At 36.9% G+C, this 16,445-nt stretch overlaps 1 protein-coding gene across 2 annotated transcripts in view; it reads left to right on the forward strand.

Moving 5' to 3' along the window:
• The window catches only part of TMEM131 (transmembrane protein 131), a 103,976-nt gene that overhangs the window by 31,973 nt on the left and 55,558 nt on the right, over window positions 1-16,445 (forward strand). For both annotated transcript variants that reach the window (XM_068424104.1, XM_068424111.1), the window contains exons 3-4: window positions 3,987-4,027; window positions 11,760-11,828. In XM_068424104.1, coding sequence (XP_068280205.1) covers window positions 3,987-4,027; window positions 11,760-11,828 — 110 coding nt within the window. The remainder of the gene's footprint in view (window positions 1-3,986; window positions 4,028-11,759; window positions 11,829-16,445) is intronic.

The following is a 16,445-nucleotide window of genomic DNA, read 5'->3' on the forward strand; positions in this document are numbered from 1 at the left end:
GGGCTCTTAGACTACTATAGAGGTATTGACTGCCAGTTACGATGCTTAAGAGCGTAGATAACAAACGACTTGCTCTATCGAATAATTTAAAACTTAATAGAACATGTTCTCTTGTTAGAGCCAAAGCTAGTTGTCAAGGATGGGACAGCATTGGTAATGACTATTTTGGTTGCCCTCTCATGAACCTGTTAGCTTCATCATCTGGTGCTCAGGTAACTGCTGGTAATTTAATTATGTGCTTTAGTTATGTTTCTAAAGAAAAATCAGTTACTGAAAGGAAGGTTGTGTTTAATCGTAGTGAATAATGCACTTTCAAGGACATTGGTAAGAAATACAGGGTGTTCATATATCTGTTAACTTCATAGAGTAAGTTTGGTGGTTGTTGTGGTTTAACCCCAGCCGGCAGCTCAGCCCCACACAGCCGCTCGCTCACTCCCCCCTGGTGGGATGGGGGAGAGAATCAGAAGAGTAAAAGTGAGAAAACTCGTGGGTTGAGATAGAAACAGTTTAATGGGTAAAGCAAAAGATGTGTGTGCAAGCAAAGCACAACAAGGAATTCATTCACTGCTTCCCATCAGCAGGCAGGTGTTCAGCCATCTCTGGGAAAGCAGGGCTCCATCACACGTAACAGTTACTTGGGAAGACAATTGCCATCACTCTGAATGTACCCCCCTTCCTTCTTCTTCACCCGACTTTTAGTGCTGAGCACAATGTCATATGGTGTGGAATATCCTTTTGGTCATTTGGGGTCATCTGTCCCAGCTGTGCCCCCTCCCAGCTTCTTGTGCACCCCCAGCCTCCTCGCTGGTGGAGTGGAATGAGAAGCAGAAAAGGCCTTGACTCTGTGCAATCCCTGCTCAGCAGTAATGAAAACATCCCTGTGTTGTCAACACTGTTTTCAGCACAAATCCAAAACACAGCCCCATATAAGCTACTGTGGAGAAAATTAACTCTATCCCAGCCCAAATGAGTACAGTTGTGTAACAGTATTTCACAGGAACACAGTCTCAGCAATTTTTGGTTGTCTCCCTCCAGTAGGCAGGAAAGTCAGTGGTGTGAATGCACCACATGGAAAAATGGAACTGGTGAAATCAGGAGAAGAATGGTTTTAAATTACTGTGCTGTAGTAAAAGAGAGGGATATATGCAGTTGTTTCATAGGGAGGAATAGCAGATTGTTTCAGTTAGTAGAGAAAACACTCAAAATGGATTTGGGTCATTTTTGGGTACATCTGCATTACTGATTGTATTGCATAGATCTTCAGATCCAAAACTTCCTCATCATCAACACTTGGAGCGTACCACTTGCTATGTGCATCAGAGATGTGCAGAAAGCTCGTAAATGCTGAGACTTACTGAGTAATTTGTCTGTTAGCCTAGATCAGTGGTAGCTGGCTGTGGTGAAGATCAGCGTGCCTCAAAGAACTCAGGCTGTTCAGTCCTTATAAGCAAGCACTGCTCTGTTTCTGCTAAATAGGCTGTGGAGCATCTCTTGCAGAGCCCTCAGAGCCAGGTGTAGTCTGATGTGCTTTTAGAGGGAATGGGTTCATCTGCAATCTGTAGGCAATAGTTACATAGTTTAAAAGAAAAAAATAAAAAGAGAAAAATAAAATTGGAAAGGCAGACAGTGATTCATGGATATTATAGAAAAGTAGATAATAAGAATAAGCTTGTGTAATTATAAGTAGCTGGCTGAAGCATATTAAAACCATTTTTTAATGCTCAAGCAATACGTATTTTCTGCAGAGCTTATAAAATTCTATTGTGAACTAGAGGATGTTACTAGCTTAATGTTTTGAACAAGTGCTTGTATGAAGTGTTAAAACAGCTTTTGACAGCACAAGTCCTTTTTGGATGGAGAGAAAATATTTTCAGCTGATTCACTTTGATTTAGTTTCCTATCTATTTTTTAAGTTGAAAAATTAATGTGTGGCAGTTTAAAACTGGAAGGTTTGCTCTCACCTTTCCAGTCTGAGGGAAAAATAAGGTATGGAAGACAGAGATCTCTTTTTTCCTAATTAAATTCTTTAGATTTAGGAGCTAATCAATTAACTTGTTAGGCAGTACTTCCTAGGAAGTTTTAGCTACAGAACATTTAGTATCTTAAGGATTCATCAGTTAACTAAAACTGATTTTAGATTTCTTCTTTCTTCATTTTAATTGAATTTCTCTTACTATTCTGAAACAATTCACTACAGGTTGTAAGTATTTACTTATATCTTACTGGAAACAGAAAATGGAGGGTAACATCAGAAATTAAGAAGCTGAAGTAAAAGCTAATCAGTATGTGAGTAGTATACCTTAGCTAGGAAAACTTAATGGAAACATTTGCAAGCTGGTGTATTTTAATGAAAAATAAGAAGTGCTCTGTTTTCCTAATTACGGTACAAATGTAATACATACACTTAAATGAAAGCTGGCTGAGTTTAAATGAAAACTCACCGATTTTTAAATTATAATCAAATTGGCAAATATAAAACAACTTACCTTGTCTCTTAGCATTCTGTTCAGTGCGGAAAAACTGCACTGATTGTGCTGTACTGCAAAGTGTAATTTCATGTGAACCTTTTCCTCCTGAAACATCAGTTTAGCAAGGCAGTGTCCCCTCTATTTCAGAGGGTTTAAAACAAAAAAGGTAATTGATGCTCTGCCTAGACATTTAAAACTGCAAATAAATCCTCAAGCTACAAACAGATTCGCTTTGTTTTACAACAGTAAATAATACACTTCCAGCTTTCTTTAGTTTGATACAAATTGTGGAGGGTCAATAAGCCAAATAATTTCATTTTAAATCTGAAACACTAAGATTTACAGTCCAGAATTGATCCTTGACATGAATCAAACATTAATGTTTGTGGACTAAAGTGATCTAATAGTAGTAATTATAAAATTTTAATGAAATATTTCCAAAAAGCAAAATAAAAGATAAGATTCTTTTATTAGAGGAATTTTTAAGTAAAGATAATTTTTAAAAAATTATTTTAAGAAAAAATACTTAGGAAAATCAAGGAAAGAAAGTGTAATCTGTAGTTGAAATAGAAATCAGTGAAGTGCCCAGCCAAGGGACTTGATTTTAGTTCTGAAATGAGATATGGAAAATTCACATTCCCCTTGCAAACAAATGACATCCTTATACTAGAGGTGAACTTGGTCAGATGAGCCAAGATGTACCATAGACTTTATCAGACCTGTAAGCTTTCTTCCCGCTCCCAGAAGATGAATATTTATCTTGGCCATGAAATGCCTTTAAGAGAAGGACTGGAATCCTCAATTTGATCCCCAAATCCTGTGAGAAGACAGAAGTTTCAAAGTCAGGTATATTTTAATATTAGCTGTATCAGGAGGATATTCCATACACAGCCTTCTAAACCTGTTGGGATTTCTTAGATGAGGGTAAACTAGTTGGAATTTCCTAGAAAACCTAACCGCCTTGTTTTAATGTAATTGACTGTAATGTCCAGCAGAGTGGTAGTAAGGTATGAATAATAGAGGCTAGAAGATCATTAGCAGGGAAGGGGATGAAGTTTCCTAATCAAATGGAGATTATAGCGTTCATTGTTTTCTAGTTCATTAAATTACACCGGTGAGATAATTGCTTATTTGTTTTATATGCTTTTCTTTGTAATTTGTTTCTTACATATATGCTAGGTTTTTCTTTTGCTCCCTACAATGTCATAATTTCCTGGACTTTTTCCTCCTCTCAATTTTTAAGTTGTTACTGCTTGTCTTACAGTTTTGTAGGAGTTCCTACCACTGGAACTTACTGCAGTTCTTGTTCAGGGCCAAACAGTCTTTTGGTAGAGGCTTAATTTCTTTAAGTAATTAAATGGAAAAAGCCAATTTGCATTTTCTGCTCCAGATCAGAACTTCTCCTTTTGTCTTTCAAAATGTGATCTACTGACTTGTTATGGTTGCTGTGTTTTTTTTCCCACAGGAAATAGAATGCTGTCAGTGTCTTAAGTTTAAAATTACTTTTTTCTTTTACAGACTGAGACAACTATAGGCCTCAGTTCATATCAACAGAAAAGGTAAGCATGATTTTCTAAAAGTTTAATACAGCCATCCTATTGTGAGACTTGTGATATTTTTCGTAAGAATAATAATGTTTTAATCTAAACAAGATCAAATACAGATCTTGTAATTTTTCAATTCTTTGTCTCATACAGAGGAAATTTAAACTAAAATGTAAAACAATTTTTAATGTTGGACAGCTAAATCACTTCATATATGGAATAAGAAATGGAAGAATTCTTTGATGCACTTTGTAATGTGTACCACAGAGTAATCATGTGTAAATAAAGAGGGGGGCAAACTGAGCCTCTACTTGTAGATTTTTTTAATCATTTTACTGAAGTTTTATTGAGAAAGTAGGGGGTTTGTTTACATGCTTCAAAAGTTCTTGGGGTCCTTTTGAAGAAAAACTTTGTGATGTTACTTTCGATAGGTTCTTCCTCACCTTCTCCCCCTCCCCAGGAGATGTAATCTGTTATCGAAGAACTTTGCCTGTGTAGTATCTGAGAAGAAAAAGAATGGCCTCTTTTTTCCCCTGGTTCCTTATTTTTTCTCTGGTGACTCCTCAAATATTCCTGTGTATTTAATGAGTCCATTGAACAGTAATAATGAAGCTTATTTCTTATATAATAGCATTCAACAAAGTGTCACGTAAAGCGTAGCTTATTTTCAGTAAATACAGCTAGATTTTTTTCATGGGCTGTTTCCATTTCCTTCCCAGGAAATCTAGTAAAAGGACTATTCATTTTTTATTTCAGATGAGTATATGAAAAGTTTTTATTTTACTATGTATATAGTGGCTTAAACATGGGCTTAAGAGCATCTTCTTTGCAACAAGTTTTGAAAAATCTCTGGAAAAAAGCAACTTTTTTCATTTGACACTTAAAAGCCTTGATCCTATTTGTATCACTTGCCACCAGTCTCTGCTGCCTTCTGATTAGATACGGAGCTAAATCTTGCAATGTAAATCTCCTAAATTGTATGAAAATACTGTAGACTTTGGCTTACCTAGTAGTAGATTTCTAAGTATACTTGGAATTCAGGGTGTCGGGGGAAAGAGTGAACATGAAGGTGCTGAAGAATCTTAGGAGGATGTGGCAGGTCTTTCACTCCAGGTGAAATTCAAACATAAATTCACATTATCTTTAATGTGATAATGTAATATTATGTATTCAAATAAGGCAGTTACTCCATATTTTGATCTGAAGCTTGAGGCAATTTGTGTATTATGGTAATGTGAATTTTGTCAAGCTTGTACTATACGAACTTCTCATTTGCTTTTTGATTTAAAAAGTTAAGCTTAGTCATTCTGCATAAAACTTGAAATTTTGTGGTGCTGTGCCTTCCCTGAATCTGTCTTCTTTCCCCTTCCCCAGCAATGGAGGCTCTTCTCTGCCCTTCAGGACTTCTGCCCATGTATTTCTCATCTATGAAGTCCCTCAAATTAAACTTTCACCTGGTGTTTTTACTAAACTATTTGTTTTCTACTTGCCTGTTAACATTGGATTAAGCAAGCAGAACAGGCATTTCGCTAAACTGCTGTCATAGATAATCACTTCCAAAGATGTATTCAGTACTGGTCTCTCTGTTAACCACTTATGCAGACTCTATATACAACTCCGTGTGTGAACTGTACTGTGATAGGAGAAAGAATTACCTCATGTAAAGTTACCATGCATTTAGAGTTACTTGAATTTAATTTTTTTGGTTGCTGTAATCATCCAAATCATAATATTTTGGTCAAGATAAAATAAAAATAGTTTTTTAAAGATGAAATTAAAATGATGCACTTTAAAGAATTTGTTTACTAAGGATTTTCCCCATTTTGCTATCCTAAACTGCTTGTGTGAAGCCCTGTGCTCATTACCCTGTAGTGGACTCAGACTTTGCACAGCAATAAAAGAATTTCTTAAATTTCATTATTGAAGTCCTCTTGTATATTGAAAGATAAATAAGATGATCCTTAGTGCTTCTGGAAGAACGCAATCGAAGCAAATAGGTTGCAGAGCAGTGTAACTAATATTAACTTCCAAGCTAAGTGATCATTGTGGTCTTCCCTGTCGTGGTTTGTAATAAATCAGCTTGACTTGTGGTCAGTCATAACTCACGAACACTACGAGTGGTTTAAGGTGCTAGTACCTCAGTTGTTGTTTACCTGTCCTTCCTGCTGAGGATTCTGTCTCCTGTGACAGAGAAAGTGAGTATGTGTGCCTGTGGCTCAGCCACTGCAGTTCATGGTCCAATGACTTATTTTACCCTGCCAGCGATGACGGGTTTGTACATGGATTGTGAACTGAGGCTGTTGTGCTGTGGGTATTTGTTGTATTCTTCCATGAGCTGTTAGGGTTTGCAGAATGGTAGGGGACACAGCTGTGGACAGGAACTGGAACAGCTGTAGCTATGCACTGCAGTATGCCCGTCAGATTGGAAGTGTGAAAACACGAATTTAGGAATGACAATTGAACTGAGAACCATGATTAGTGTATTTTATGTCTTTGGTAGAGTCAGACTTTATGGAGATAGTTTAAATGGAACAGAATCTTGTTTAAATCATTGAGTATCAATGGCAAAAAGAAAGTGCCTTTATTGGGACCTAGGGATCGTGTGCAACTTCTTTGTCTCCCAGGAAACAACTGAATTTGGTGGTCCTTGAGAATGAGACTGAGGCCATGGATTAGATATGTTTCCAGGATTTTTTACTTTAACTTCTCATCTAAGAAGATTGCTTTCTGTGTTTGAAATTTTGGTGTTCTAGAGTGCATTCTAATAAAGGACTGGTTTACCGATTTGAAAAATCTCTGGGTTTGCCAGGAGAAATAGTCCATTCCATTTCAGAGCACTGGTCTATTTGGGGTTCAATCACAGTGTGGTAAAGATCAAAACTATTTGATGCCATATAACAATGTAAACAACCAATTTGCTGTGTGTCTGTTTCTCTCTCTCTCTCTCTCTCTGTCGTTACTGGTTTTACATGGATCTTTCTTTTAAGTATTTTTCTAGGTGATTTTTTTTCAATGGTGTTGCTAAAAACTCTAGGTTTTAGGTCCACATGCTTAACTTCTCTAGATGACTTGTCTTTTATTGTCCTTATTAGAGGTTATAATATCTCCTTCTTGATATAGCTTGCAGATATTTCTCTACTATCTAGACAGTTTATTCAGTTCTTTGATCTGCTTTGTAACACTAATTGGAAGGAGGGAAATGAATTAGCCATTTAATTTGTTCTGTTCTTGCCCATGGTCAGTTTACAGTGCATCTATTCAGGCTTCTCCCTGTTCTCTCCCTACCCTTTCCCCAGACAAAGACCCCTCAGGAAGTGTTAACTGTGAAGTTTAATATCTGATATTATGAGTGTGTTTTCCTGATACAGGGTTAATGGCACAACTGAGCCAACCATTAGCTGGGTGTAGTTTATGAAAAACTTCTGTTGCTAGTCTTCTTATTCATCTGCGCTTTGTAGCAGTGGCTACTGCCAGATACCGAAGTGGTCAAATGTTTTGTGGGTGTTCACTTTCTCACTGAGGCTGTTTAATACCCATATTTCTAAAATAATTTTAACTATAAAAATCTAAATGTGTATTCTGATATATGCAGCTCAGCCTTATTTTTAAATATCAACAAGTCGTGGATGCACTCAGGGGAATATGATTGGTTACTTACTTTTTTAGCCAAAAATGTTCTTTGAGGTGGCTCTTTCAAGGATGTTCTGGCACAGAAAGTACCTGCTGTGAGGTATTTGCCTATTTATCATTTTAAAAGTTCACTTGGTTATTTTTGGACATATTTCCATTTTATTTTGTGGCAATAGAAATAACAAAGTAGTGGCTTTCTAAGACTTTGTGTTGCTAAATAAAATCATGAGATCTCTTGCTATTTGACGGTTTAATGCTGTTGTCTTTATTTCTTGATGATTTGTGGCACAGGAGAGGAAATAAAACCCTTTAAACAACTGGTAAAGTAGTGTGGGAAAAATACATGTAGAGTAATGCTTAGATTTGAATTTTTCCACAGTAGCAATTCAAGATGGTACAGATAAGTTTCCTCAGAACACAGACCTCCTCCAAAAATCCCAGAACAGCTAGAAAGGTAAAGTGAGGATACAGGAAAACAGTTACTGCCCAGCTTTGCAGAAATCTTTAAATACTGTATTTGACAAGCATTTTTTTCATCTCCAAATGCAGAGATGTGCGTGGATTATTTAAAATTATGAGTGCCTAGTACTCTATAATAAACAGCAAAACATTGCAGAAGTGCTACAGAATGTCCTTAGAAGAAAATTACGTCTCGGTGCAGTTGGACATCCATATTGCCTGCAGTCTTTCATAGAATCATAGAATTGTTTTGGTTGGAAAGGATCTTTAAGATCATAAAGTCCAACCATTAACCTAACACTGCCAAGTCCACCACTAAACAATATCCCTAAGCACCACATCTACTCGTCTTTTAAATACCTCCAGGGATGGTGACTCTACCACTTCCCTGGGCAGCCTGTTGCACTGCTTGATAACCCTTTCCAGGCATTGATATTTTGACCATCTTTATAACTGCATCTGTGACTAACCTTATTGAGACATGAAATTGCACTTCAGTGAATTGCATCTGGTAGTAGGTTGCTTCTGGGTAGTAGCAGTACAGTAGTTATTTTAGTAGTTGAGGTAAATGTCCTCTCGCTTGAATGACAGAGTGGATGGTATGGGGAGGGTAATGATCGTGTCAGGGACTGCATGTAGTTCACTCTAAAGTCTCATTTTGAAAATCAAAATTCTTGCAGAAGGGAAAAAGTGTCAGGATCATCTTAAATCATTGCCAGGAACTAGTCATTCATGAACTTCGTAGGTTCAGATGACTTCTGGCCAATTCTTAGTCTGCTGGAGCTTGATGGCAGATGGTCAGTAGCCCTCTCTCATTCAGATGCATCTTTTCATATTGTTCCTCTTGACTTTGAAGATTAGAAAACTTGGAGGGGTAGGGAAAGAAAAATATTTCAATTCTGATATAAAACTGGGAGCCATAGCTCTACATGCATACGGTAGTAATTAACTTAATTTGTCATTATGGTGTAAAGTTGCCCTACCCATGGGTGTATCCAGCCTTCAGTGAGCAAGTGCCCAGCAGAGCAGACATTATCACCATTTTGCAAGTCTGCTGCAAGTTGACTCATGTTGGGCCTTTCAGTAGGCAAAGTTTGGGAATTCCAATATTGCATGTTCCCATTTGAATCTTATTACAGTTGTTACTTTTATTATAATAGTTGGCTTTCAGTATGATGTAGCTGCCTTTACCAAATTTTAGCCATTTAAAAATTCTGTATTATCTAAATGGCTATCCAGGATAATATAGTTAGGCAGTCTGAGAAAGCAGTGCTTAAACTTTACTTTTCATGTATGTGGAGAATTGTGTATGTCCTGATTGTTCAAGTTAGGTCAAGTGACTCTTGACTGTATTTTCAATGCATTTGAAATAAAGAGCTTCATTATTCACTTTTGTAAATACTATAAATATTTCTGATAACTTTTCCATAAAAGGAATTGATAATTCCTTTTACCAATAATTACCAATAAAAAAAAAGAGGTGTTGGCTGACTGTTCAGAGTTTTGAAATGGGAAGAAATTGACAGAACTATTTGAGAAATCATTGTTGAAGAAGAGTAATTTCTGTTTAGTGTTATTTTGACAGTGCAGGTACGTGAGCTGTTTGTCCTTTTCAGTTTAAAAAATGCACTCTAAATGTTTTTTAAAGTTGCACCGTAAACTTTGAAAAGCGAGATAATCACTTTGAAGACTTATTATCAACTTGCTTTATTCTTTCAAAATACCACTGCTAATATGATTTTCCAACTTTATTCTCTTACGTTCAGTGTCTCTGTAACTTCATTTTGTTGAGCACGTGTTCCACAATGTTTGATTTTAGCCTGAAAAGGTATACCCAAGCTGTCTCTTACTTGACAACTGCAATGAGTCACAGCAGTACTTAATAGCAAGGGCTGTAATTTTGGGTAGATCTTAATACAGTTCTTCCTATTAGCGTGTCTTGCACCTCCACTTCTCTTGTTTTGTGATAAATATACACACATGTATACACATGCATGTGTGCGCACACACGCACACTAAAGCTGACTGTACTATGCCTACTCTTGCCCTAATAGTATTTTATTATGAGAATAAATCTATTTTTAACGATTAAGCTCTAAGTAGTATTGAAGATGCTTTGACATCCAAACTTCGAGAGCTGTGAATCAATCAACATGAATAGATCTCTCTATTACACATATATTGTACTTGAAGTGTGAAGAGTTGTTGTGGAATACTCAAGTGAGTCATTGAGAAATTGTATTTTTATTAAAAACGTTCTTGATTTGTTAGCCCAGATCTGTGCTATTAGAGAATACAGTTAAGATTTCATACCCTATTCTTAAATTTTTACTCCTGTAAATAGCTTCCTTGTTGAAGTGGTTCTGCAGTATGGAAAGACATCTGAATTTGATCAATAATTAGTTTTCCTGGAAGTATGATGGATGGAATTAGATTGATTGAGTTCAAGTCCTCAGCTTTCATAAGGCGAGCTACATGGGCCTATCTGAGGGCGTCTTCCGTCTCCTGGCTTCTCCCTCTGTCGAGGCAGAACTGGGTGGTTCTGCTCTGAACAGGTTTGTGGAGGAGCTTTGCTTATCCAGGACACATGGCTGCAGCTCTGTCTTTGGGAGTCGGCTTGTTTGATACAAAGTCAGAAAACAAGGATCTAAAACAAGAGCGCTATTTTAATATCAGTAACAAAAGTATTTAAAGAAAGAAGAAAGCCATTGGTATTAAGCCATTCAGGGGCCATTGATCTTGAGCCATTCTTCAGCTTTTCCTGTTTATTTCTTTTACATTGTTGTCTCCTTGTTGTATGATTTATTGTATGAATATGATCTTTACTCAGCCCAAAATAAAGCCCTACTGAATTACAGATATACTTAAGAGTGGTCAGAGTTGCATCATTCTGAATAAGAAAATATTTCAGTCAATGAAACTGTTTTGTATTTTTTCTTGTAACTTACATTGTGAGTTATTGGTTGTGTTCTATATAACTGTCCTGGTAAAATAAGCAGTAGTAGAGAATGGTTCCTGTTACTTCATGGTCTTCACTGCTGGATTGTTTGAGTAGTATTTAAGTTTTAGTCTTCATCTACTAGCATTCTCTTAAAGAGTTCCCAGTGGGAGGTTAGTATAGGCAAAGCTAAGGAATGTTCCTAGAGCAGAGTCGCTGTCTTCTGGAGATGATGAGTTTTTAACAGTATAGACATGGGCTGTTTTCTCCCATGTGGCCTCAGTACCATCAAATGGGTCCAAGATTGTTTATGTACTAGTATAGATGTAGCTAGAGAAACTCATGATGTATATGTAAATGACTGTCATACATTGAGGAAGATGCTTGGATATTGCTGTGAAAGATTATATAAACCCATTTAGCTTACTGTTTCACTTAGTTTTCCTCTATATAGCAATGGCTAACATCTCAATTATGTCCATTTCCAAGGTTTGTACTCTTGCATAATCTTTCTCGAGGACACTACGTAATCATGTAAGTGGCTGGTTAAATTATGGTATTCTGACTGAACAAGTTTGTCAGGCTGTTTCTTCTTTGGAATTAGTTGCTCTGTTATTAATACTAATGAAACTTTGCTAAGAAAAGGCAATTTAAGATGGGAAGGGAGCAAAAATATATCAGTTAACAGTATCTTTTACAGCATTTTAATTTTTCTTGCAGTGTATCCCTGTATCGGGGAAATTGCCGACCCCTCCGGTTTGAGCCACCAATGCTGGATTTCCATGAACAGTAAGTTGACAAGTCTTTTGATGTGTTCAGTTAGATAAATAGAAAAAAACATCTCAAGAGCATTTAAAACTGATGCAGAAGATTGTATACATAAATTGCATTGATAGGTTGTCCGTAAGTGTAGTTGACCTATGTGTTCCAGAGAGTTGGTGTACTCGGTCTTAAACATCATGTAGCTACCTTTCAGTTGCCATGGTTTTGGTAGTGTAGGTGCTTTTACTTACTTTTTAGGTACTTGTACAGCTGTTCTGCAGAGTGGAAACAGTTTTAAGTCTAGAACTTAATGTAATGAGGTGAGGTTACCTTTCTGCTTGTACATAACCCACGTCAGAAAGCATCTACTCTTGTCCATTTTACTGTTGGTTTGGTGGTAAAAAAACCTTGTCAATGGATCTGCAGTTATTAGAACAGTAATGCCGAGTTGTGAAAATACAGCCTTAAGGAGAACAGACAGCCTTCAGGAACCTGTCTCTTTGTTCCACCTTGCAGTTGGTTGCTGTTTCGATTCTCAATGGCTGCATGTAATGGTTTACAGCAAACTTAACTATGACTTCTCTAAAAGATAAAAGAAAGGAAGGAGGAAGGAAGTTTAACAATTTCAACAATGTACTTGTTTGTAATCGGTTCCTCTGAAAACTACTTCAGCCTTAACTTTTCTTACCATAACTGGTTACTCTGTATAGGTAGCTACAATAGTTCTTAACAGTCAAAATCAGTTCTGGAGTAGGGGTACATGGATGGAGCAGCCTCTGTGCATGATTGATACTTCAACAGAATGTAAACCACAGTGAAGACATTTCAAACATTTTGTTAACAGTTCAACCTGGAAGAAAGGGAACGGCCCACGTGCGCCGTAGCGCAGTATTGCTTCCCCCATCCTCAGCCAGCACTGCTGCTGGGTTAAGGACTGCTTTATTTACAGATAAGCCATGGATTATTAATAAAAATATAGTACCCCTCGTTTGTAGGAAAGACCATTGTACAGTGTGGTGACTACAAAGATCTGCAAGGAAGTTCCTGTGTATTGACATGGCATATACTTCTGTGTTTCTGAAAGAAGAGAGGCTGTAACTGTTTATTATTTGCATAGAGTAGTTCTCCAGAAATAACCTTTATACAAAAAACAAAACTTAATGCTCCTAAATAGCAAAGCTATATGAAAATGCCTCATTTTCAGAATTTATTTGTGCTCAGTCTAACAAAACTGTAACTTTTACTTCTGAGTAAAGACATAATAAATCACACTGTCCCCTCTTCCTTATTCCTTCATAATTTCAGAATCTCTAGCTTCTGATGTTGGGTGGTTTTGTTTTGTTTTTTGTAACATCAGTAACTGGTCCTAGGTAAGAGGATATTGAACTTCTAAATTGAATAGTAAAATACCTATCGGCAAGCCCTGCTCTGCTGAATCTCTGCTATAACAAAATTAGGTTATAGTTATACTGGTGAGTGCAGTACAAACTCGAACTTGTAGAGCAGTTAGTTCTTTGTTAGAGTTACTGTAATTTTACCTATTGATTTTGTTTTAAGTTATTTTCTCTTAAAATTTTCAGTTCATAGTAATTACAGAATTTGACATTTGAAATGTATTTTATACACCTTTTTCTAATATAAATAAAGTGTTTTGTTGATGTACTCTGAAATAGCTTGCTTTTAAAGGTCATCTATATTTTGCATGCTTATCTGAAGAAAGCTACATGTACTTCTTTGCTTTGTGGATTTCCAAAGATCCTTTTTTTTTTTTTTTTTTCTTGCTAAAAATAGATCCCAGACAGTATCATAAATAATTTAAGCTGTTCTTCATTATATTTTGGCTGTTTATGTAAGCTGTTCTTGTCAGAGCTGAAAGCATTGAAGAAATAGTGTAGATCTAGTACACTGTTAAAGTAGTGCAAATCTCTTTCTTAGGAAGGGCTCTGTACAATAAATGCAGAACTGCACTGGCAGGTCGCTGCCTTCTGTGAGTTAAAATAGGGAACCTGTGTGTTAGATCTTGGTTCATTGTGTTCTGTTTATTTTTTTTCCAACAGTATTTGATAATTAATTTATCTGTTGTAGTTTAGGTCAATCTCAGGTAGAAATTGTCTTCTGATTTATTAAAACTTCAGTAAGATGTCAAAAACAGTTTTGGAAAAGGTTTAGATATGGAGCCCCAAAGTTCAGTTTAAAATCTGTACTTAGGCATTTAAATAAAAGTGACCTGACTGAGAAATGCTGAGTAACTCACCTTACGGTGGGAACAAGCTGCAAGTGCCAAGCATCTTGGAAGTCAAATGATGCAGATTTAAGTGTTTGGCTTTTTTGCCTTTTAAAACAGACAGGGTTTTCACATTCAAATTCTGGCTTTTCTTTCTTTGTTAATGTGTGAGCTGGCACAGGCAGCACACAGGAACAACCACAAAACCATGGATGAAATGCAGAGAGTAAATTTATTTTCATTACCTCACTGACCGGGGGATCCCCGAAGCAGCACCCACGCAGAGGAACGCAAGCGGGGACGCAGGCACCACGGAGCTCGGTCCGTGCTAGAGGGTCACTGAACCTGCTGTTTTTGCCTGTTTATCAGGGATTCGTGCAGGCGTATTTTACCACTGTGCTTTGATCTTTCCCACAGCAGGGCAGGAGTCTCAAGCATGTTTGATAGAGTGCCTCTAAGGCTATCACAGGCCTATGTTATCTGAACACAGATGTTCTACTTGTCCAACACACAAGGCTAAAGAACGATTATTATGATACATGTGTTTTTTGACACCCCAGCTGCAAGTCACTTGAGCGTGTTTACAATCCTCCTTGCCAATCTTCCATTATTCTCCCATAGTTAATAATGGATTTTAGGAAAGGCATAAAATGCATATTTAGTTTCTGAGTAAGTATTGTACCTAAACCACGTTTTGTTAATAGGTAGCATGTAGCATTTAGTAGAGCACGCTTGTTCAAAGTTGGTGTTTATGTATCATTCCTAGGCTAAAGAAAGTTGCAATATTTAATTTCAGTTGTAAGCTAACATGTTCTTCTTGTGACATTTTTGGTCTGCTAAGAGTGTTTGAGTTTAATCAGATGTGTCAAAAACATGCCAACTTGAGCAGGAATAATATTTATTAAAAGTTATTTTATCTAGGGATCTCAGATTATCAAAATCAGTATTAAGTTGATAAATGGGTGCTGTAGACACGCTTCCTGTGTTCTGCCTGGAGATGAGATCACAATGGCCTTATACTTCTGTTTTATAACAGTTGGGGGTTTTTTTAATGCTGAAATATGAATATGAAATAATATGAAATAAACAATACCATATTCTACCACTTTGAAGGCAGTCCAGGTAATCTCTCATTTATCAAAGGAAATGTATGCTGTATGTTAGGATATGCAACTCTCTAGCTCACTTGAAGAGATTCCAAATGTTCTCTGTATACGTTAAGCCTCTGGGAATGAGGTGGAACTGAGGCAGGTTTTCTCATGTCACTGCTCCGGGGGACTGCTTGGACTAAGTGGAATACTCATTTGGTTATTCAATGTGAAGGCCTCCTTCCTGCTTGTTTCTGAGGCAATACCAGTCTTCCTCTGGAAAAAATTCTGCAACATATCAGAAATTCGGGACTTTAAAGAAAACAAACAAGCAAAATAACCCTCTATGCAAAGCCAACTCCACAACTAGCTGCCTTTATTCTTAGCTGCATTCTGTTCCTCGTAATCTGTTTTTTAATCTCTTACTCTCCCGTGTTGTTAAAAGGGAATAGAATAGTTGAGGTGTTCTAACATAGAAACGGTAACCATTACGTCGTCTTCCATAGCTTTGGGAGTTGGTTGCTCAGAGGCTATTTTGGCAGAACAGTCGTGACCTATATGGCTTTCTGTGTTTGAGACAAGTCTTTGTATTAGACCACTTGCAGGTGGCCCACCTGGGTGAAGACTGAAGAATACTGTTGCTGGGCAGTTTATATTCAGTTCTTGCACCTGCTTTGTGGGAGAACTTGAATCTTTATCGATCTTGATACATTGCCTTCATCTGTATTAATTCAACTCTAACTATATCAAAAATAAAGTTTGTAAGGTCCTCACAATCAAATTTTTGGTAGAAGTAACTTTTGGTAATGGAGCACTTGGGTGTTGAGTGTTTTAGGATACTAACACAATATAAGCTAGAACTGCTTACCATCAAAATTTTAAAATGCGGAATTATTTTAAAGATGAAGCTCACTTTTTACCCCTGCTTCATAGAAATGATTGGTAATATATGAAATGGTACTTTTAGCAAAAGTAATATTTTAATCTTTGATCAACATATGTTTCTGTGGTGAATGGAGGTTCTTGCTTCACTCAATTTGAGCAAGGTCCCATTCTCTAGACAAAGTTTTCTTGGTGGTAGGATGGTATTCTGAAAATCTGTCTCTTGGTTTTCTGTTGATAAACAGTCTCGCTTTGCATTTCCTTTGAAATGGTTTCCATAGGGGATTTTCGTAACATTTTCGTGTTTCTTGTTTGTGAGCTCTAGTATTTGGCAGGATATTCTGTGAGAGCTTGAGCTGGCCTGGAAAGCAATTGCTTGGTAGTGTTCAAATATTTGAGACCTTCTTGCAGATCTTGAGACCTTACGTTACTTGAAGTAACATACAAGGA

Source organism: Nyctibius grandis, chromosome 2 (assembly GCF_013368605.1).
Source record: "Nyctibius grandis isolate bNycGra1 chromosome 2, bNycGra1.pri, whole genome shotgun sequence".
NCBI lineage: Eukaryota > Metazoa > Chordata > Aves > Nyctibiiformes > Nyctibiidae > Nyctibius > Nyctibius grandis.